At 43.7% G+C, this 18,447-nt stretch overlaps 1 protein-coding gene across 16 annotated transcripts in view; it reads left to right on the top strand.

The window, feature by feature from the left end:
- Positions 1–18,447, top strand: part of SYNGAP1 (synaptic Ras GTPase activating protein 1) — a 319,394-nt gene that overhangs the window by 288,822 nt on the left and 12,125 nt on the right. For 7 of the 16 annotated variants that reach the window (XR_012725275.1, XM_075323168.1, XM_075323173.1 and 4 more), the window contains 9 exons: positions 563–707; positions 795–939; positions 1,316–1,555; positions 1,828–2,030; positions 2,255–2,438; positions 2,692–3,282; positions 9,037–9,310; positions 9,394–9,567; positions 9,792–10,013. Coding sequence is in view for 15 of the 16 variants with exons in the window: in XM_075323168.1 (XP_075179283.1) it covers positions 563–707; positions 795–939; positions 1,316–1,555; positions 1,828–2,030; positions 2,255–2,438; positions 2,692–3,282; positions 9,037–9,310; positions 9,394–9,567; positions 9,792–10,013 (2,178 nt within the window). In the remaining variant the exon portion in view is untranslated. The remainder of the gene's footprint in view (positions 1–562; positions 708–794; positions 940–1,315; positions 1,556–1,827; positions 2,031–2,254; positions 2,439–2,691; positions 3,283–9,036; positions 9,311–9,393; positions 9,568–9,791; positions 10,014–18,447) is intronic. The other 9 variants (XM_075323167.1, XM_075323175.1, XM_075323179.1 and 6 more) reach the window with 6 other exon arrangements.

Below are 18,447 nucleotides of genomic sequence, written 5' to 3'. Positions count from 1 at the left end.
GCCTATTGGGACAATTAGTAATTATGAGGCGCCTAATTACATTTATAGAGGTCATTTATGACTGGGGTTTACAGTCTTAACCACCATTACAATTAATCTCGGAAAAAAACGTATTTATCCTAAAAAGTAAAATAACATTAGCCACGCTGTCCAACAATCTCAGATCTTCAGAGACAGTGCGAATGCCCTCTATTTAGAACTTGATTGAGCAGGTTGATTTTTTTTTGTTTTTTTTGTTCATTTTGATTTCCCTATAATGTGTGACTTATCTAAATCTCTTCATATAACATGCTCCTCTAGAGAAGCTGAATGTGCACGTTTCTGGGAGTTGGCTAACATTGGCCATTTGATCCTTCAGCTGTCAGTTGTCTTACGTATATGGGTAGGTTTTGGCACAGGAGTGAGGCCACACTGTGTGGATTTATCCTTTACGTTCATTTCCCTGGTTATCTAGGTAATTTCCAATCAGAACTCGGTATTAGATTTCCTGAAATATTTGTTTGCCATGTGATGTGTCGGCAGCATATCCTCCAGCCAGACCAGTACATGTGTTTCTTCTCAGGACTTCCTCTCGGATATGGCTATGACAGAGGTCGATCGCTTCCTTGATAGAGAGCACCTTATTCTCCGTGAGAACACACTTGCAACTAAAGCCATAGAGGAATATCTGAAACTGATAGGACAGAGATACCTCAAGGAAGCCATTGGTAAATCTGTCCTTTCTTCAAATGTGTGCAGTAACCATCTATACATATTCCCCATCTTTCTTAATGCTGATAATTGTCCTTCGGTAGGTGAGTTTATTCGGGCTCTGTATGAATCAGAGGAGGACTGCGAGGTTGACCCCATGCGTTGTCCGCCTTCTGCCCTGCCCGATCACCAGGCCAATCTCAGGATGTGCTGCGAACTTGCGCTTTGCAAAGTCTTCAACTCCCATTGGTCAGTGTCTGATCATGTGATGTCATTTCCAGGAACAGAATAAGACATTATATGTTAGTCATTATCCATTACATTTGACTTTTCTCCTATCCCTCTTCGTGCTGTTACAATGTCTTTTCCTCTCTGTATTTCCCATGGTTGTTGTATTCTTGCTGTATTCACCTTCACAACTATTTTCCTTCTCTTTGTTGGTCTGTGTTCCCGCTTCCTTTTCTTTTACATTTAAAGTGTACCCAACACCTACACTGAAGGCCGCCATTCAGTAGAACATAGTAAATTGGGTATGGGCTTGGCATTCAATGTGAGTAGATGAGAGGTACACTTTAATTATTTTTCATGTTGTGGTTTCTTACTTGCTTACTTTAAACCTTCTTAGTGTGTTTCCCCGGGAGTTGAAAGAAGTCTTTGCTTCATGGAGGATGCGCTGTGCAGAGCGCGGCCGTGAAGACATAGCAGATCGACTCATCAGTGCCTCTCTCTTCCTCCGCTTCCTGTGTCCGGCCATCATGTCCCCCAGCCTCTTCAGCCTGATGCAGGAATACCCTGATGAGCAAACATCTAGGACCCTTACACTCATCGCTAAGGTCATACAGAACCTGGCCAACTTCAACTTCAAGTGAGACTAGGGCCAGGGGTGGGGAATCGCAAAGGGAGAAAGAGTGGAACATAGACTAGCCCTTTTATTGGGGTGTGATACAACTTCACAACAACCTAGAAAGCCTAGTGGCAACCTAAAACATCACAGACAAGCCCTGACTACTTAAAACCTGCATAGTAACACACTGGGCTAACACTGAGGGAATAGCAAGCTGACTGAATGATGGGTGGCTGCTTTGGTAACCTGGTCCATCAGGCTTACTCATAATATGGCGTTTTGGCTGTCATCAGATTCAGCAGTAAGGAAGAGCACATGTCCTTCATGAATGAGTTCCTGGAGACGGAGTTGGCCAATATGCAGAATTTCCTATATGAGATCTCCAACCTGGATGCGCTGACCAACAGCAGCAACTTTGAGGGCTACATCGACCTGGGGAGGGAGCTGAGTACTTTGCATGCCCTGTTATGGGAAGTGATTCCCCAACTCAGTAAAGTAAGTATAAGGATATTTATGGCAGATCTGGATGTGTATTTTATTTAAGTCCTTATATTGAAATGCATATACTATGTTACATAATGTACTATAATATGAAATACTATGTAATATCACTACACTATTACATGTAATATGCTGGACATCCACTTTCATTAGAGTATAGTAATGTTATCTGAAAGCCCCATGTCATTGATATCTGTTTTACTCTTTTACAACTATTGGAGCAGGATGCTCTTATAAAGTTGGGGCCCCTCCCTCGCCTTCTCAATGACATCAGCCTAGCGCTCAGGAACCCCCACATCCAGCGTCAACCAAGTCATCAAGAAAGGCTCCCACCTCCAAAACCTGTCATCTTGAGGGGACCATCAGCAGAGCTTCAGAGCTACCTAGTGCGAGACCTCAATAGGTAGGTACGGAAGGCCATCACGTTTCATACTTTAACAATAGTAAAACACACGCGCAAAAACAGCAGGAGATTATATCGGTTTGTATCAGTTGTGATAAAAGACTATTGCATTAGCTTATTTTATAAGATTTCCAACATAGAGGAAGAATACTCTTGACCTCCTTTCTCATTATTGCATTTTAGGAATCAGTTTCTCCTCATCGTGTCATGTTATTTTACTAGTATCCTCATTTTCACTTTTCTCTTTCCTTAGCTCCATTGACATGACCCGTCTACCTTCACCGACCAAGGACAAGTCCTCCAAGGATATGTTCTTTGTGTCGCGTCGCCCTCTCACCCGTTCTTCACCTGCCTATTGCACCAGCAGCTCAGACATCACCGAGCCGGACCAGAAGATGCTGAGCGTGAACAAAAGTGTTTCCATGTTAGACTTGCAGGATAGCCGCATGAACAGTGTGTCCAACTTGCAAGCTGTAGGGGATCTGCTCAACTCCAGCCAGGCCTCTATATCCGGGGGACTTCGCCCAGGGGGCCGGCTCTCCCAGGGCAGTGGGTCTAGTATTGCGGCTGGTCTGCGGCTCAGTCAGATGGGAGTTACCACCGATGGGCTTTCAGCTCAGCAGCTGCGCATTCCCTTGTCCTTCCAGAACCCGCTCTTCCACATGGCCCCCGATGGCCCAGCTGCACCACCCTCACACCCGGCTCCTCATCGGCCCGACCCGGGTGCTGATGCCTTTGCCCCATTCCATGGCTACAGCAAGAGTGAGGACTTAAGCTCCGGAAAGCACATGCTGCACAGTCACAGCTACAGCGACGAGTTCAGCCGGCAGGGGTCAGAGTTCAGGTACCAGCCCCGCTAGGGGGCGCAAGATTGGGGTCCAGGTGGGAAGAGTAGAGAGGTGGTATAACACGTCATTATATACATATATAATCATATATGTATATATCACTATATATTTATATATAGTTATTTCATATTTGTGTCATGTATCAGTGTCCAACACTTAATACAAAGTATGATGTAGACGGAGGTGTTATTCTTGTATGAAAACATCTTCATTGGTTGAATTCAGCCCTTTTATGCAATTCAGTTGTAGGTGCTAAAATAAAGAGGTGGGTGGTAAGGCATTGGGAAGTGAGAATGCAGGTTCACATAACACAACCATGGCATGCATTAACCGGCATCTTAAATCTGACACATTATGGGGCTGAATGAAGTAAAGTCAAGCTTCCCTTGAAAATAACCAATAGGACACTCAACATAGATAAATATACTTGTATGCGTAAAGGCAAAAGCCAGTTGTCTTTGATTAAAGAGGTGGAGAAAACCCAATTTAAAGGAACTCTGTCATCACTGCCTTATTTTATGATTTTAATATAAAAATCAGTTGTAAAAATATTGTTGATTTTTATATTGACCACTAGATGTCACCACAAACACGACTGGTAAAGAACTTTTCATTTTACAACTGCTGCATAGAGTTATTTGTATCACTTCATTATCACTGACAAGAGCCACAGATGGACAATCATGTATAACAATAAGCAGGATAATGGTCCTAAATTAAAAAAAAAAAAAAAGTAGTTGCATTTTAATTATTTTTCAGTCTTTGCAAAGTTATCTGAATATATGAAAGAGTATCTGTAAGAAACTCCATTGCATTATTTTGCTTACTTGCCTCCTAAACACCAGGCTGAAAGTGCTTTTTTATTTGTAGTGCGCTTGCTCTTTTAGAAGTTGCTTTGAACTGCTGCTCTACCAAGAATCTGTACTCAAACCTATTTAGAAACACTCTTCTTGTGTGAGCATGGGGAGAAAAGCAGAAAGTTCAGACTGATAGTGATTGAAAATAGTGTTTTAGTAACGATTCATGCTAAAGCATCAGCTTTTCAAGGACATGACGTACACAGATAAAACAGAACTTTCAGCATGGTGTTTTGGGAGAGAAGGACGCAAAATAAAATAATGCATTGTTTTATAAAAAATAATAACTTTGCAAAGGCTGATCAACAAATAATAAGAAAAAGGTTTTGTTTTTCTTTAAACAGTATGCTAAATAGCTTTTCTCCACAAGGAAGTAATATTTACAACTAGGACCCACTGTAAGGTGCTAAATACTTAAGATCATTACGACACAACTCAGATAGAAGCCATACTGGGGTGTATCTCAGGTTTTCCTTTAGAGACTAGCTAGTTTGTACTTATCTGCTTCTTCTTCCACCTGTAGTTCCCAGGTTGACGTGCCTGCAAAATGTTCAAACAGATGTCAGTAGAGATACTTGAGGGAGGAGGTGGATGCAGCTACAGAATTGAAATATTTTAGTTAAATAGCCTAAAATGAGGGGGATGGTTTTGAATTTGAGCTAGACGTCTGATTGGTTCATGACTAGAAAGAGTCCGCACATTCAACAGACATGAAGCAAAGGAATATACTTTTATGGAAGTTATGCAAGGAAAACGGGTAAGGACCTAAAACCCGCAGGTTACAAACACTATTTAAATCTATAGACGGAAGTAATGTGTCCAGCTAGCATCCATCGTAAGAGGCTCAATACTTGAAGTTTGTTAAAATATAGTTCAGATATAAGCCATACTGCTGGGTATATGAGCTTTGGCTTAAGAGTAACTAGTGAGCTCTAGGCCTTGCTCCCACTAGTGTATGACATATGATGCGAGAGCATCAAATGCGATATGCTAAGGCTCTGCTGCATGCGTGACTGAGTGTCATCTACAGTGATCTGGTCTCTAGGTGCGGAAAAGAGGAAGGAACCACTTTCTCCCTTTTTCCGCTGCCTGTCTTTTCGTACATCGCATTGCACTTGGATGACATAAAAAGTGCAGTGCAATGTTTCACACAAACGCATAGACTTGTATGGGTGCGTGTGATTCGAGACTCACTGCCAAATGCAGCATATTGTGATTCTTTTCTCATGCTGATTCGGCATCAGAAAAAAATAGCAGATTGACACTGCCTCATTATTTTACACTGGTGCGAGTGCAATCCAATGTTTTATCTGATTGCACTCATCCGTGGTAATCGCAAGTGGGAGTGAGGCCTTACTAAGGTACTTGTTCCTTTCCTTAGTAAACCTGTAGTTCCCTATGGCCTGTCTGTAACATGTTTGGAAACTTCCTCAGTAACCAAAGAACTATCTAGTATAATACAGTAAATAGTAGATAGCTGAGAGAGGAGGAGATGTAGCTCCAGTTTCATAATTAGTGATGGGCGAACCTTGACTATAAAAGTCCGGATCCATGCTTTTTCAAAAGTATCTGGGTGCTGGAACTGAGCCCGGAGTTCTCAGAGAACCCCAGATAATAATCCAGATCCAGCAACTCGGGAAATAAAAAAAAAAATAAAGGAAAAATAAAAATAAAGCAAGTGGACTGTAACTGTTTCTGGGCTGCTCACTCTTCTTCCGGGGCCACTTATTAGACTCATACATATTCACTGCTTCCCCCGCCTCCTGGCAGTCCTGGCTTCTGTGATTGGCTGCAGTCAGACGGGCCCCCAGCGTGTGTCACACCGTCTGACTGCTTGCAATCACAGACCCTGTCTGTGTGTCACTATTGAGGTATAAAAAATAAATAAATTGGCATAGGGTCCCCCCGTATTATGATACTAAGTACAGATAAAGCATACAGCTACAGGCTGTAGCCCCCAGGCGTGCGCTTATCTTGCTGTGTGTCAAAATAAGAGGAACTGCATGCGGCTTTTTTCTTTTTCTTTTTTTAAATATTTAAATAAATAATTTTAAAAAACGGCATGCGGTCTTCCCCAATTTTGATACCCAGCCATGATAAAGCTGACAGCTGGGGGCTGTTGTCTCAGGCTGGAAAAGACCCATGCTTATTGGACTCTCCAGCCAAAAAATAGCAGCCTGCAGCCACCCAGGATTGTCGTATCCATGAGATCTATGAGACCCCCCCCCCATTAGTAATCTGTAAGTGAAAAGAAATAAACATAAACACCCCAAAAATCCTTTATTTGAAATATGATACCAAAAACACCCTCTTTCATCAATTATTAACCCCCAAAACAGCCAGGTCCGATGTAATCAACACGAGGTCCCACGATGATTCCAGCTCTGTAACATCTGAAGTCACAGGGGGCGGCTAGAGAACATGACTGCCCACTGTAAGCTTCAGGCAGAGAATGAATGAGCCACACGCGATGAGCGGTGGCGTCACTCATATTAGTTGCGGTCCCAGCTGGAGGTTCCCACCTGTGATCCCAGGTAACCTGACCTCAGGTGATCTCAGTAAAGTCAGTGACCTCACCTCAGGTAACGTGACTGTCACCGAGTTCACAGACCTGCATCTACAGGCAGAAAATCACGAGTTTTCTTTTGCAAAGAGATGCAGTTTTGGTAATGAAATTTCACAGCATATTCCTGCACCCAATCTACACTTCATGACAAAAAAAAGTATCACTTCTCCATGTGATATGATTTGATTCGGTAGTGATGCGATTTTTTTTGCCAGAAGGTGTAGATTGGGTACAGAAATATGGTGCAAAAATGTCATCACCAAATTTGCATCTTTTGGTCCAAAAGTGCCAAAAAAAAACTGGTTTGCTGCAGTTTCGGTGCGGTTTTCTGCCAGAAGATGCAAATTTGATGTTGAAATCTGATGCAGACATTTCAGCATCAAATTTGCACCCCCTGGCAGAAAACCACACTGAAACTGTGTCGAAATCGTCTTGTTTACATTTCTGGCCCAAGAGATGCAAATTTGGTGATTACATTTTTACACCATATTTATGCACCCAATCTATATCTCTTGGCAAAAAAATGCATCAAAACTACATTTTGCCGCATTTTGGCACACTTGCACTTTGCCAGGAGGTGTAGATTGGGTGCAGGGATATAGTGAAAACGTTTCATCACCAAATTTGCATCTCCTGGCAAAAAAAAATCCAGCGGTTTTCTTCCAGGAGATGAAGGTCTGTGACCTCAGGGACCCCACCTGAGGTGAAGTCACGGAGTCTAACGAGGTCACCTGACGTCAGCTTATCTGTGATCACAGGTGAAGGACTGAGGGTACCTCCAGCTGTGACCGCAAATAACCTGAGCAACGTCACTGCGCATCGCGCGGCTCAGTCTCTGCCTTTCAAAACAGTAGAGCGGAAATCGTCATGGAACCTCGTGTGGATAACGGTTGCTTTTGCTGTTAATAAATTGGTGAAAGAGGGTGATTTTTTTTGTATTTTATTTTAAATAAAGGATTTTTTGGTTGTTTGTGTTTATTTCTTTTCACTTACAGATTAGTAATGGGGGGTCTCATAGACGCCTCCCATTACTAATCTAGGGCTTAGTGGCAGCTATGGATTGTTATTAACCTCTTATTACCCCAATCGCCACCGCACGACAATTCTGGGCGGATGCAAGCTGTTATTTTTACATAGTTACTTAGGTTGAAAAAAGACACAGATCCATCTAGTTCAACCTTCCAACCTTTTTAGGCTGGGGGGGCCCAATAAGCATGGGTCTCCCCAGCCTGAGAATACCAGCTCCCAGTTGTCAGCTTTATCATGGCTGGGTATCAAACTTGGGGGTGGACCACTCCCCATTTTTTTTTTTTATTATTTATTTAAATAATAATAATAATAATAAAGCTGCATGCGTTTATTTTGATACACAGCCAAGATAAGTGCATGGCTGGGGATGAAGCCTGTAGTTGTATGATTTTTCTGTGGTGGGTATCATAATACGGGGGACCCTACACCAATTTATTTATTTTATATACAATGATAGTGACACACACACAGCGTTTGTGATCGCAAGTAGTCAGACACTGTCACACACGCTGGGGGCGCGTGTGACTGCCACCAATCACAGGCGCCAGGACTACCGGTGAGAGGGGGAAGCAGTGAATATCCATAAAGGTAAATGAGTGGCCTCAGAAGAAGAGGGGGGAGCCTTAAAGCAGTTACCTCTGCGCCGGAGACTCTGAAAGTACTTGCTTTAATCCTCCTATCCCTTCTACCACAAATTTTAAGCTCCGTATTCTTGTTCCCATAGACTTATATGGAGATTGGTGTCTGGCCAGATATCTGGGATCAATTCCGAGCTGGAACTATTATTTAAGTCCGATTAGTCCCGTTGATCCCGGATATCTGTGAGTTTGCCATCACTATTCATAATATGTTAGGAAAACCGTTAAAAATGGCAACGGGGGTGAGATTTGGAGCTAGACATCTGATAGATTCATGACAGAAAGCCTAGTTCTAACATCACACCAGGAAGAACCTGCAAACTCTGCAGACATGGAGCAAGGGAGTATACAAAATAAATTATGCAGAGGTAACCGAGAAGGATCTAAAATGTGCAGGAAAGGACCTAAAACCATTTACATCTACACCTGGCTATGATGTATAAAAAAAGTGCCCTTACAAGGAGCACGAAGGCCAGGCCTCCAGGAGGTAATGATTAAAGCGGACAACGTCTCTATGTCCTGTAATCAGAGATGGCTTGTTTATGCTAATGTCTACTGTTTCGGTCATGTATTGTGTTTGTCACGTGGTATATTTAGGCAGTGGTTATATACCTTCTGCATCATATTTAGTTCACTAAATCATTTTTCTTTACCCTGCAGCAAGAGACAGCTGTCCCTCCAAGACAATCTGCAACATATGCTGTCACCTCCACAAATCACCATTGGCCCCGGAGTGCAGCGGAGGCAAGAAACACAGCCTCCTCCCCTACACAGGGGCAAATCCCAACAACTGACGGTGCAGGCCGCCCATAAGCCCCGACCAAGCAGCGGTAATCTCCTGCAAAGCCCAGAGCCAATGTATGGAGCAGGCAGAATGAGGCAGCAATCAGTAGAAAAAGATGCAGGAGGGCTTAAACCCAGCATAACCAAGCAGGTACATCTCTGTGGCAAGTTCTAATTCTTTTTTTTTTAACTTTATGGACGTTTCTTTAGTAACGTGGACCTGTTTCACCACAGCACTCACATGCACAGGCCACATTAAACCCGGTCACTCCAGCCTCGGAACGCACAGTTGCCTGGGTGTCAAACATGCCTCACCTCTCCGCTGACATTGAGAGCGCACATATAGAACGAGAAGAATACAAATTGAAAGAATATTCAAAGTCCATGGACGAGAGTCGTCTGGAGAGGGTGAGAACATATCTCCTGCAGATCTGGACATCACACCAGGCCTCTCTTCACCTCTTGCTGCCCTTTCTTTTGTTGTACGTCTTCTTCCATAGTCTGTCATTTTTTCTGTGCACTGATATCCATTGTTCTTCCGCCCTCTCTTCTATCCATTCTAGTCTTTCATTACTGTCTCTTTCCCTCTATCTTTCCTCCTCTCTATTCTCTCCGTCTCACCAATCCTTTAGGTGAAGGAATACGAGGAGGAAATTTACTCCTTAAAAGAGCGGCTCATGATGTCCAACCGGAAGCTGGAGGAATATGAGCGCCGTCTCCTCTCCCAGGAGGAGCAAACAAGCAAAATGCTGCAGCAATATCAGTCCCGCCTGGAGCAGAGCGAGAAGAGGCTGCGGCAGCAGCAGATGGAGAAGGACACGCAAATCAAGAGCATCATAAACAGGTTAGAAATGGTAAATACTCTATTATTTACTTCTGGGGATTGGGGGGAGGTGGGAGAGGGGATCCTCTGGAACTGGGATCCCCTCTAACTGCAATATCCAGAGAAAACATACATCTACTATCACATATAATGTATATCAGCCAAAATTCAAACATCAAGACAAAAAATAATTGCCTTCTCATTGCCCAATTGTAACATGTCTGTCCTTGGCATCGGTGAGAGGATATTATAACTCTGTAGGGTTCTTCTTAACAGCAGTGGTCTTTACAGAACCAGCAGACCTGCTCGGCTTTCAGATATCTATTCTAAAGGCTTTCTGTCTTATATGAGAGTAAGAGGTAGAGAGAAGTTATCCATTTTGTGTCCTGCAGGACTTTTTAAGTCTTATTATAAGTGGCATAAAGTTGCCACTTGTGGCATAAGTTGGTTGAGGCCCCAAACATATTTTCCTGTATTTTGGCTGCTGCTGTATAATATCTCAAATGCTACATTTTAGTTAATTAAAATCTCCTGCCTTTGTTCACATGAGAGTTTGTCGGCAGTCATCTCTTGGGAAAGCCTGACCAAAAGACAGATAGATGCAGGTCCTATTACATTCCATGATAAATCTATCTTTACGGAGCAGCACCTAGTGGTTTGTAACTAGGTAAACCGAGTGTCACGCTGTTACTTTCGGGGTTCCGCCAGGAATAAGGGAACCACCAGCGAGAGCCACAACAAACAGGGTACACCAGGAACATGATACAATGGTGGGCCCTGGTGTTATGGAGACAGTAGCGGGGTCACCTCCGACACTCACCTGAGGCTGATCCCTGTAGTCCTTAATGTCCCTATATGGGTTCTTGTGGCCTGTCTCAGATCACTTGCCCTGAACTCACCCTGGCAAGTGAGAAGGTCGGTGAGAACATTAGTCTGTAATAATTCAGCACTAGGAAGACAGACAGAGGGAAATAGACACAAATAGGAAAACATTCCAAGCAACTCCAATGCAGCTAACACCACAGCTGCAATTATCACAAAACTTCAGCTTCTTCCAGAGACTGGCTCCTTCCAAAGTGGACACATAGATATGAGAATCTATAACCGAAATTAAATACTAAGACACTTTCTCTATATATAGTGAAGCTGAGTGGTCACAAAGTGCTGCACCTCAGATTAAGGCCCCAAAGAATAGCCAGATAGGTGAGTCCTTAACCCCTACAGCACCAAAAGAAAGCACATATATTTAAACATAAGCTGCAGGCCTGTGCATAATAAGGTGCTGTGACCTTTTGGTCCCAGACTCGCCAGTCGTCTCCCCAGAGCTGGTCATACTCATGACGCAACGCCATTGTAGGTCTATTTTAGTTATTATTTAATATGCTTTGATTATATAGCACCATCATATGCCGTAACGCTTTACAGACATTATCATCACCGTCACCATTTGGACTCATGATCTAAATTCCATATCAGCATATGTTTGGCATGTGGGAAGAAACCAGAGAACCAGGAGTAAACCCATGCAAATACTGATAGAACATACAAACTCCTGGCAGATGTTGTCCTTGGTGGGATTTGAACCCAAAACCCCAGCATTGCAAAGCAGTTGTGCTAACCATCATAAACCAGAGCTTTGACCCTTTTTAAATCTATGACAGCATAACCCCACCACCCCTCACCCCCCGATCACAGTTATCCAAAGGGCAGGATGTGTCCCTAATTTTAGTCATCAGTGGAGTCCCAATCAATAGACCAACATATTTATAATTAGAAAACCCCTTATTAGATTAGCCCACAGACCCGATACAGTATAGTATCCATCTGATTTTCCAGGCTCTTTCTGGTGCAGTAACTTTCCATTGTTGATGATCCATCTTTCCATGATTGTGCACAATATGGCAGTTTTAAGGTAACTCTTATTCCTGGAATCAGAAGGAGAGTGCAACGTACGATGTGTTCCAGCCTGGATAATAACATCTCTCCTGCCGCTTCCTAGCTGCCCCGTGCCTAATCTCCTCTCTAGGTAATTTGCTTTGTGTCTTTTATTAGACGACAGATAAAGCGGTTTTAACAGCAAATTGTTGCAATCAAGGAGCGGAGTTCATTTCATTATAGATTTCAGGCATGACTCAGCCCCCAGGGATGGATGTGAAAGGACATGGTTGTCAAGGCTATACGCAATATACTCCTATACCATTATATATACAGTTGCAATCAAAATTATTCACACACCCCCTCCACCAATAATTATTCTTATTAGCAAAGTTACAAACTTTGTGTTTGCAATAAATCAATTCAACAAGAACAATATACCGTATTTTTCATTTTATAAGACGCACCCCAAATTTAGAGGAAAAAAGGTAAAAAAAAGGGGTTCATCTTATAATCTGGTGGTGTCTTACCGAGGGGTGTCAGCGGTGATGGAGCGGGGTCACAGGAGGCGGGGGTGGTGGTGGAGGGAGTAGGGTGATGCTGCAGGCGGAGCCGCGGGTGTCCCAGATGCTCTGTAGGAAATGCGGCCTTCAAAGAAATGGCACCCGCAGTCGGCAAATGTACAGATTAAGCTATCGGCTAAATGATAAGACCTCATCTGCGCAGGTGCCATTTTCCTTAAGTCCGCTGCCTGGAGATCAATGGGCCTGAGGTGGCACGTGCGCAGGTGAGATCTTGAGCTGAGAGTTCCATCTGCATATGTGCCGACTCCGAAAGCCATTATTTGAAGCCCGCACCACAGACAGAACATCTAAGACACTGGCCACACCGCCCTGCTCCACACAGCCAGCACAGCCCCAGCATCCAGCACAGTGCCCATTCTAAACCCCCTGGTAAGCTACATTCAGATTATAAGACGCACCCCTCATTTTCCTCCCAAATTTTTGGAAGGAAAAGTGCGTCTTATAATCCGAAAAATACGGTAAATATCTTAACACCGCTAATATAACTATTGAGTTCCTCAATATTACCATAAAATGCCACTTGTACTTACTTGTGCAGTCTTAGACTTATTAAACCATTCATGACCAGCATCTTTAGTACTTAGTAGAACCCCTCTGGCTGTTGTGACCTGTTGTAAATGTGATAGCCAGCTTCTGGCATTGTTTGAGGAATATTTTCCAATTATTCTTAAGCAATGGCCTCCAGGTCATGACACTGGACCAGGTCAAAGAACATATCATTGCCTTGCACAAACAATAAAAAGAAGACAAAAATATAGAAAGGCATTGAAAGTTCCTAGAGATACAGCGGAAATTAGAGTTCACATAGGAGCATCGGATACACTGCCTGGTAGTGGCAAAACGAGGACGTTGTCACTGGCTATTAGTTTTCCGAGGAGGCAGGTTGTCAGAAAACCTAGAGAGACTGCAAAAAGCTTGATTTTTGTGGCAGCAGGAACTGAGAATTCAGTCTCCATGCCCAAACTCCCAAATGTCCTCTCTACCAGCCCAAAAATAATTTACTCAAATATGCTTCAAATCATATATACAGTATAAACCACAAACGTTCTGGGATTCTGTATTGTGGAATTCTGGAATATAATGGAACTTTTTGGGCCTATGGATCAGCATTATTTCTGGAAAAGGAAGAATGAAGCATACACCAAAAAGAACACTGCATAGAGTGAAGCAAGGCAGTGGCTTGGTGATGCCCACATAAAGCATGGCGGCAGCCCGGTGATGTCTACAGTGAAGCATGTACATACACTATGCGTCAAAGATGGGTGGATAAGGGTGTTGAGTCCTGGAAGTAGCCAGATTCACCAATGTATTCTACAAAAAAACAAACCTCTGCACAACTTTTGCATTAAATTAATGTACAGTTCTAAAAATATACTATGAGGCAAATACACAAACATATGCATCTACCATGCATCAGCACACAGCAAGTAATGAATACAAGAACACTAATATTTCTACCCAGATTAAAAACATAACATAATTAACAATTTTTAGTCAAAAGTTGGAAATTCCATTTAACCACAGCCAAGGTGTACCTTGTATTGTGGTGGCTTCGTGATGTCTACAGTGAAGCAAGGTAGTAGATTAGTGATGTCTAAACCACAGTTGGGACTCTGTGAAGTGTATGGCGGTGGCTTAGTGATGCCTACAGTGAAGCATTGAGAAGGGGCTGAGTGATGCATGATGGGAGCTTGGTGCATCCTTTAGTGAAGCATGACAGGGCTCAATGAGGTCTACATTGAATTATGACGGGCTCGTTGAAGCCTTTAATGAAGCATAGGGGGTATTCAGTGATGCCTACAGTGATGCTCGGTGGGAGCTTGCTGCTGCCTACAATGAAGCATGATGGGGGCTCGATGAGGCCTACGGTGAAGCATGGTGATGGCTTTAATAGAAGGAAGGAGAAAAGGAGTACTAGATGGCCAACCATATAGTCAACAAATATCAAGACCATTGTCAATAAAGTATAAAATCTAAAGTTTATTAGACATATTTTCAGACAATGGTAAAATCATGATAGTAGAAAAAGACATAGTAAATAGGAGGTCAGTCCCAGAAAATCATTCCCAATAAACAGGAGGACATCAGCCCAATATGGTAAAGGTATATACATACATGGGTAAGCAGCACCCTAAAAATGTGGCAGAGGTAATCCTCTTACCACAGATCCAATAAAGTGTCTATTGAGCAAAGCTGCTTACCCATTAGAAGGTGCAAGTGCTAGGTCAGTGCCAGGGCAGGAGTCCAATACCAGTGGGAGAAGCCCCAACGCGTTTCGCCTGCGTTGCTTCTTCGGGGGGCAATGCATACACCCATCTATCACTCAGAGATTTTTGATTGTACATGGTGATGGCTTTGCGATGCTTACAGTGAAGCATGGGGAGACTCAGTGATGCCAACAGTGATGCACAGTAGGAGCTTGTTGCCACCTAGAATGAAGCATGATGGGGGCTTGATGAGGTCTAAAGTGAAGCATAGTAGGGGCTTGGTGATGCTCTTGGGTTATTTTGTTTCTGCATCATGTGGTGAGCAACATGGATTCACTCAAGTATCAGGAAATCTTAGGAGAAAACATTATGCCTTCAACGACAAAGCTTGAGCTTGGGCATCATTGAATCTTCCAACAGTACAATCATCCCAAGCATACCTCACAGTCCACATAGGACTGGTTTAAGAAGTCCTGTAAGATTCTAGAGCAGCCATGACAGTCACTTGGCTTGAACGCAATAGTAAATGATTGGCAGCATGTGAAGAAGGCAGCTGCCGCACTCAAGCCCAGGAGTATTAGGGATCTGTAGGCCATTGTCCATTAGGAATGGGCTATTATTTCTCAAAAATGCTGCCAGAAGCTAGTGTCTGGCTATGCATCACAAATTTTTTTTTGTCCTCATGGAGGACTTTAATCTGAAATATAATAGTATTGTATTATATAGAATAAATGACATTGTTGTACAAAGATTGCAACAGAGGCCTTCAATGAGGGCTAAAGGTGGAGCAATGGGCATCAGAACAGTCGTGAGACATTTAAGTGTTTAAACAGCAGTGATAGAAGTGAGCTCTGATCACTGATGTTACAAACAGGTGCAGACTGTGTAAAACAGCTGAACCCCGTCTTATATGGTGCCGGCTCAGCTCCTAAAGCCTGCTTTACACGTTGCAATTTCGCATACGATATCGTATATGATTTGCAACGCCCCCATCGTATGTGTGGCACGTTCAATTTGTTGAACGTGCCGCACAAACGATTAGCCCCCGTCACATGTACTTACCCGTCCATACGACCTCGATATGGGCGGCGAACGTCCACTTCCTGGAGTGGGAGGGACGTTCGGCATCACATCGACGTCACGCGGCAGCCGGCCAATAGAAGCAGAGGGGCGGAGATGAGCGGGAAGTAAACATCCTGCCCACCTCCTTCCTTCCGCATTGTCGGCAGGAGCCGCGGACGGAAGTAAGCTGTCGTTCAATGTTCCCGGGGTGTCACACACTGCGATGTGTGCTGCCTCGGGAACATTGCACAACCTGACGTTCAATCTTTGAGGAATGAACGACGTGCATACGATGAACGGATTTTCGTTCAATCGCAATTGCACGGAGGTTTTACACGCTACAATCATACTTACGATGCCGGATGTGCGTCACTTACGACGTGACTTCGCCGACACATCGTAAGATTTATTGTAGCGTGTAAAGCGCCCTTTAGTCCCACTCCCAGCAGAGGAGATACAGTATCTCTGATATCAGGAAGGAGTTGTTATTGATCACATATTCTTAGGGGTACTTTGCACGCTGCGACATCGCTAGCCGATGATAGCGATGCCGAGCACGATAGTACCTGCCCCCGTCGCACATGTGATATCTTGTGATAGCTGCCGTAGCGAACATTATCACTACGTCAGCTTTACACGCACTTACCTGCCCTGCGACGTCGCTCTGACCGGCGACCCGCCTCCTTCCTAAGGGGGCGGGTCGTGCGGCGTCACAGCGACGTCACACAGCAGGCGGCCAATAGAAGCAGAGGGGCGGAGATGAGCGGGACATAAACATCCCACCCACCTCCTTCCTTCCGCATAGCCGGTGGAGGCAGGTAAGCAGATGTTCCTCGCTCCTGTGGCTTCACACACAGCGATGTGCGCTGCCGCAGGATCGAGGAACAACATCGTACCTGTCGCTGCAGCGAAATTCTGAAAATGAACGACACTACACAGATCACCGATTTACGACGCTTTTGCTATTGCTTATCGGTGCATCTAGGCTTTACACGTTGCGACATCGTTACTGGCGCCGGATGCGCGTCACCTTCGATTTGACCCCGACGATATCGCAGTAGCAATGTCGCAACGTGCAAAGTACCCCTTAGCATAGGACTTCACTATCAGATCATCAGACACCCGCCACGCCCCACCCATCAGCTGATTGAAGAGACTTGTGCACCACAAGTGGCACAGCTCTATACATTAGGTACTAGCTATTAATGGTACTGCAAGCTTATTTATATCAGTAAATAGGAGAGTATATGCCAACTACACTATATACGGAGCTGTGACATCTACCTGTGCTCCGTAGCCCCTTTAATGAGCCGAATAGTGGGATTGCCATTAGTGGATCTGATATTGATGACCTTTCTAAGGACAGTCTGAGCCTAATTCAAATCAGTAGAGATACATTTAGTGACAGACACCTCCGATGGACAGGAGTATTTCTAGAAGCAGCCGTGTTTTATTTTATAATCACTGATCCCATTTCTGCTCCTTCGTCATTTTCTTTCCCATCCCTTATTTTCCTCTTTTTAGCTTGATTTTCGTTTCCAGTAATTTACTTCTTATCACATTTTCCTGTGCTTTGATATAATTCTGATAAGTCTATTAAGTTGATGATCCCTGCAGCGGTTTTATGTGACTCCGGAGAAAATATTTTGTTTTCTTTTTTTTCCTCTGTTGCTCGGGTCTTGTGCCCGCTCCTCGCTTCTCCTCCCATCATGGAGATGGACACAATTTTCTGATCTTAATTTAAAAGGGAAATAAATGATGGTGCTTCCTGCTTGGCTGCACACGCTTATCACCACCGAGCGCTTCTAAGAAGCGCGCCGGAACAGAAGAAGCAGGCGATGACAATGGATTAATTTTTTTTTTTTTTTTTTTTTGCAAGGTATTCACATATTTTATATACTAGCCTTTCCCGACCACTGCACAACCTGGAATCACTCACTAGTAACCAGCAGCAGTAATTAGGATTTGTGATCACGGTGTACAGGTTACACTGAAGGGGCTTCGTCACCTCCAGCCATGGTATATAAATGTTAAGCCAACCTGCTGAATGACTTTTTTTCTACGGTTTTTATACAAGAAAATGCCATGGCAGATGACATGACCAGTGATACCATAAATTCACCCTTGAATATTACCTGCTTAACCCAGCAGGAAGTACGCCGCCGCCTCGAAATCACTAAGGTTGACAAATCTCCGGGCCCGGATGACTACACCCCAGAGTACTACAGGAATTGAGTTCTGTGATAGATAGACCATTATTTTTAATCTTCTCAGATTCCTTAATAACAGGGTCGGTACCGCAGGACTGGCGCATAGCAAATGTGGTGCCAATATTCAAAAAGGGGACAAAAACTGAGCCGGGAAATTATAGGCCGGTAAATTTAACCTCTACGGTTGGTAAAATCCTTGAGGGTTTCTTGAGAGATGCTATACTGGAGTATCTCAAGAAAAATAACCTTATGACAGAGTATCAACATGGGTTTATGAGGGATCGATCCTGTCAAACTAATTTGATCAGCTTCTATGAAGAGGTAAGTTCAAGTCTGGACCAGGGAAATGCAGTGGATGTTGTGTATATGGACTTTTCAAAAGCTTTTGATACGGTGCCACACAAAAGGTTGGTACATAAAATGAGAATAATGGGGATAGGGGAAAATATGTGTAACTGGGTTAAAAACTGGCTCAGTGATAGGAAACAAAGGGTGGTTATTAATGGTACGTACTCGGACTGGGTCTC

Source organism: Anomaloglossus baeobatrachus, chromosome 9 (assembly GCF_048569485.1).
Source record: "Anomaloglossus baeobatrachus isolate aAnoBae1 chromosome 9, aAnoBae1.hap1, whole genome shotgun sequence".
Classification (NCBI taxonomy): domain Eukaryota; kingdom Metazoa; phylum Chordata; class Amphibia; order Anura; family Aromobatidae; genus Anomaloglossus; species Anomaloglossus baeobatrachus.
The sequence above is the reverse complement of the archived record's forward strand: the minus strand, read 5'-3'. Positions and strand labels throughout refer to the sequence as shown.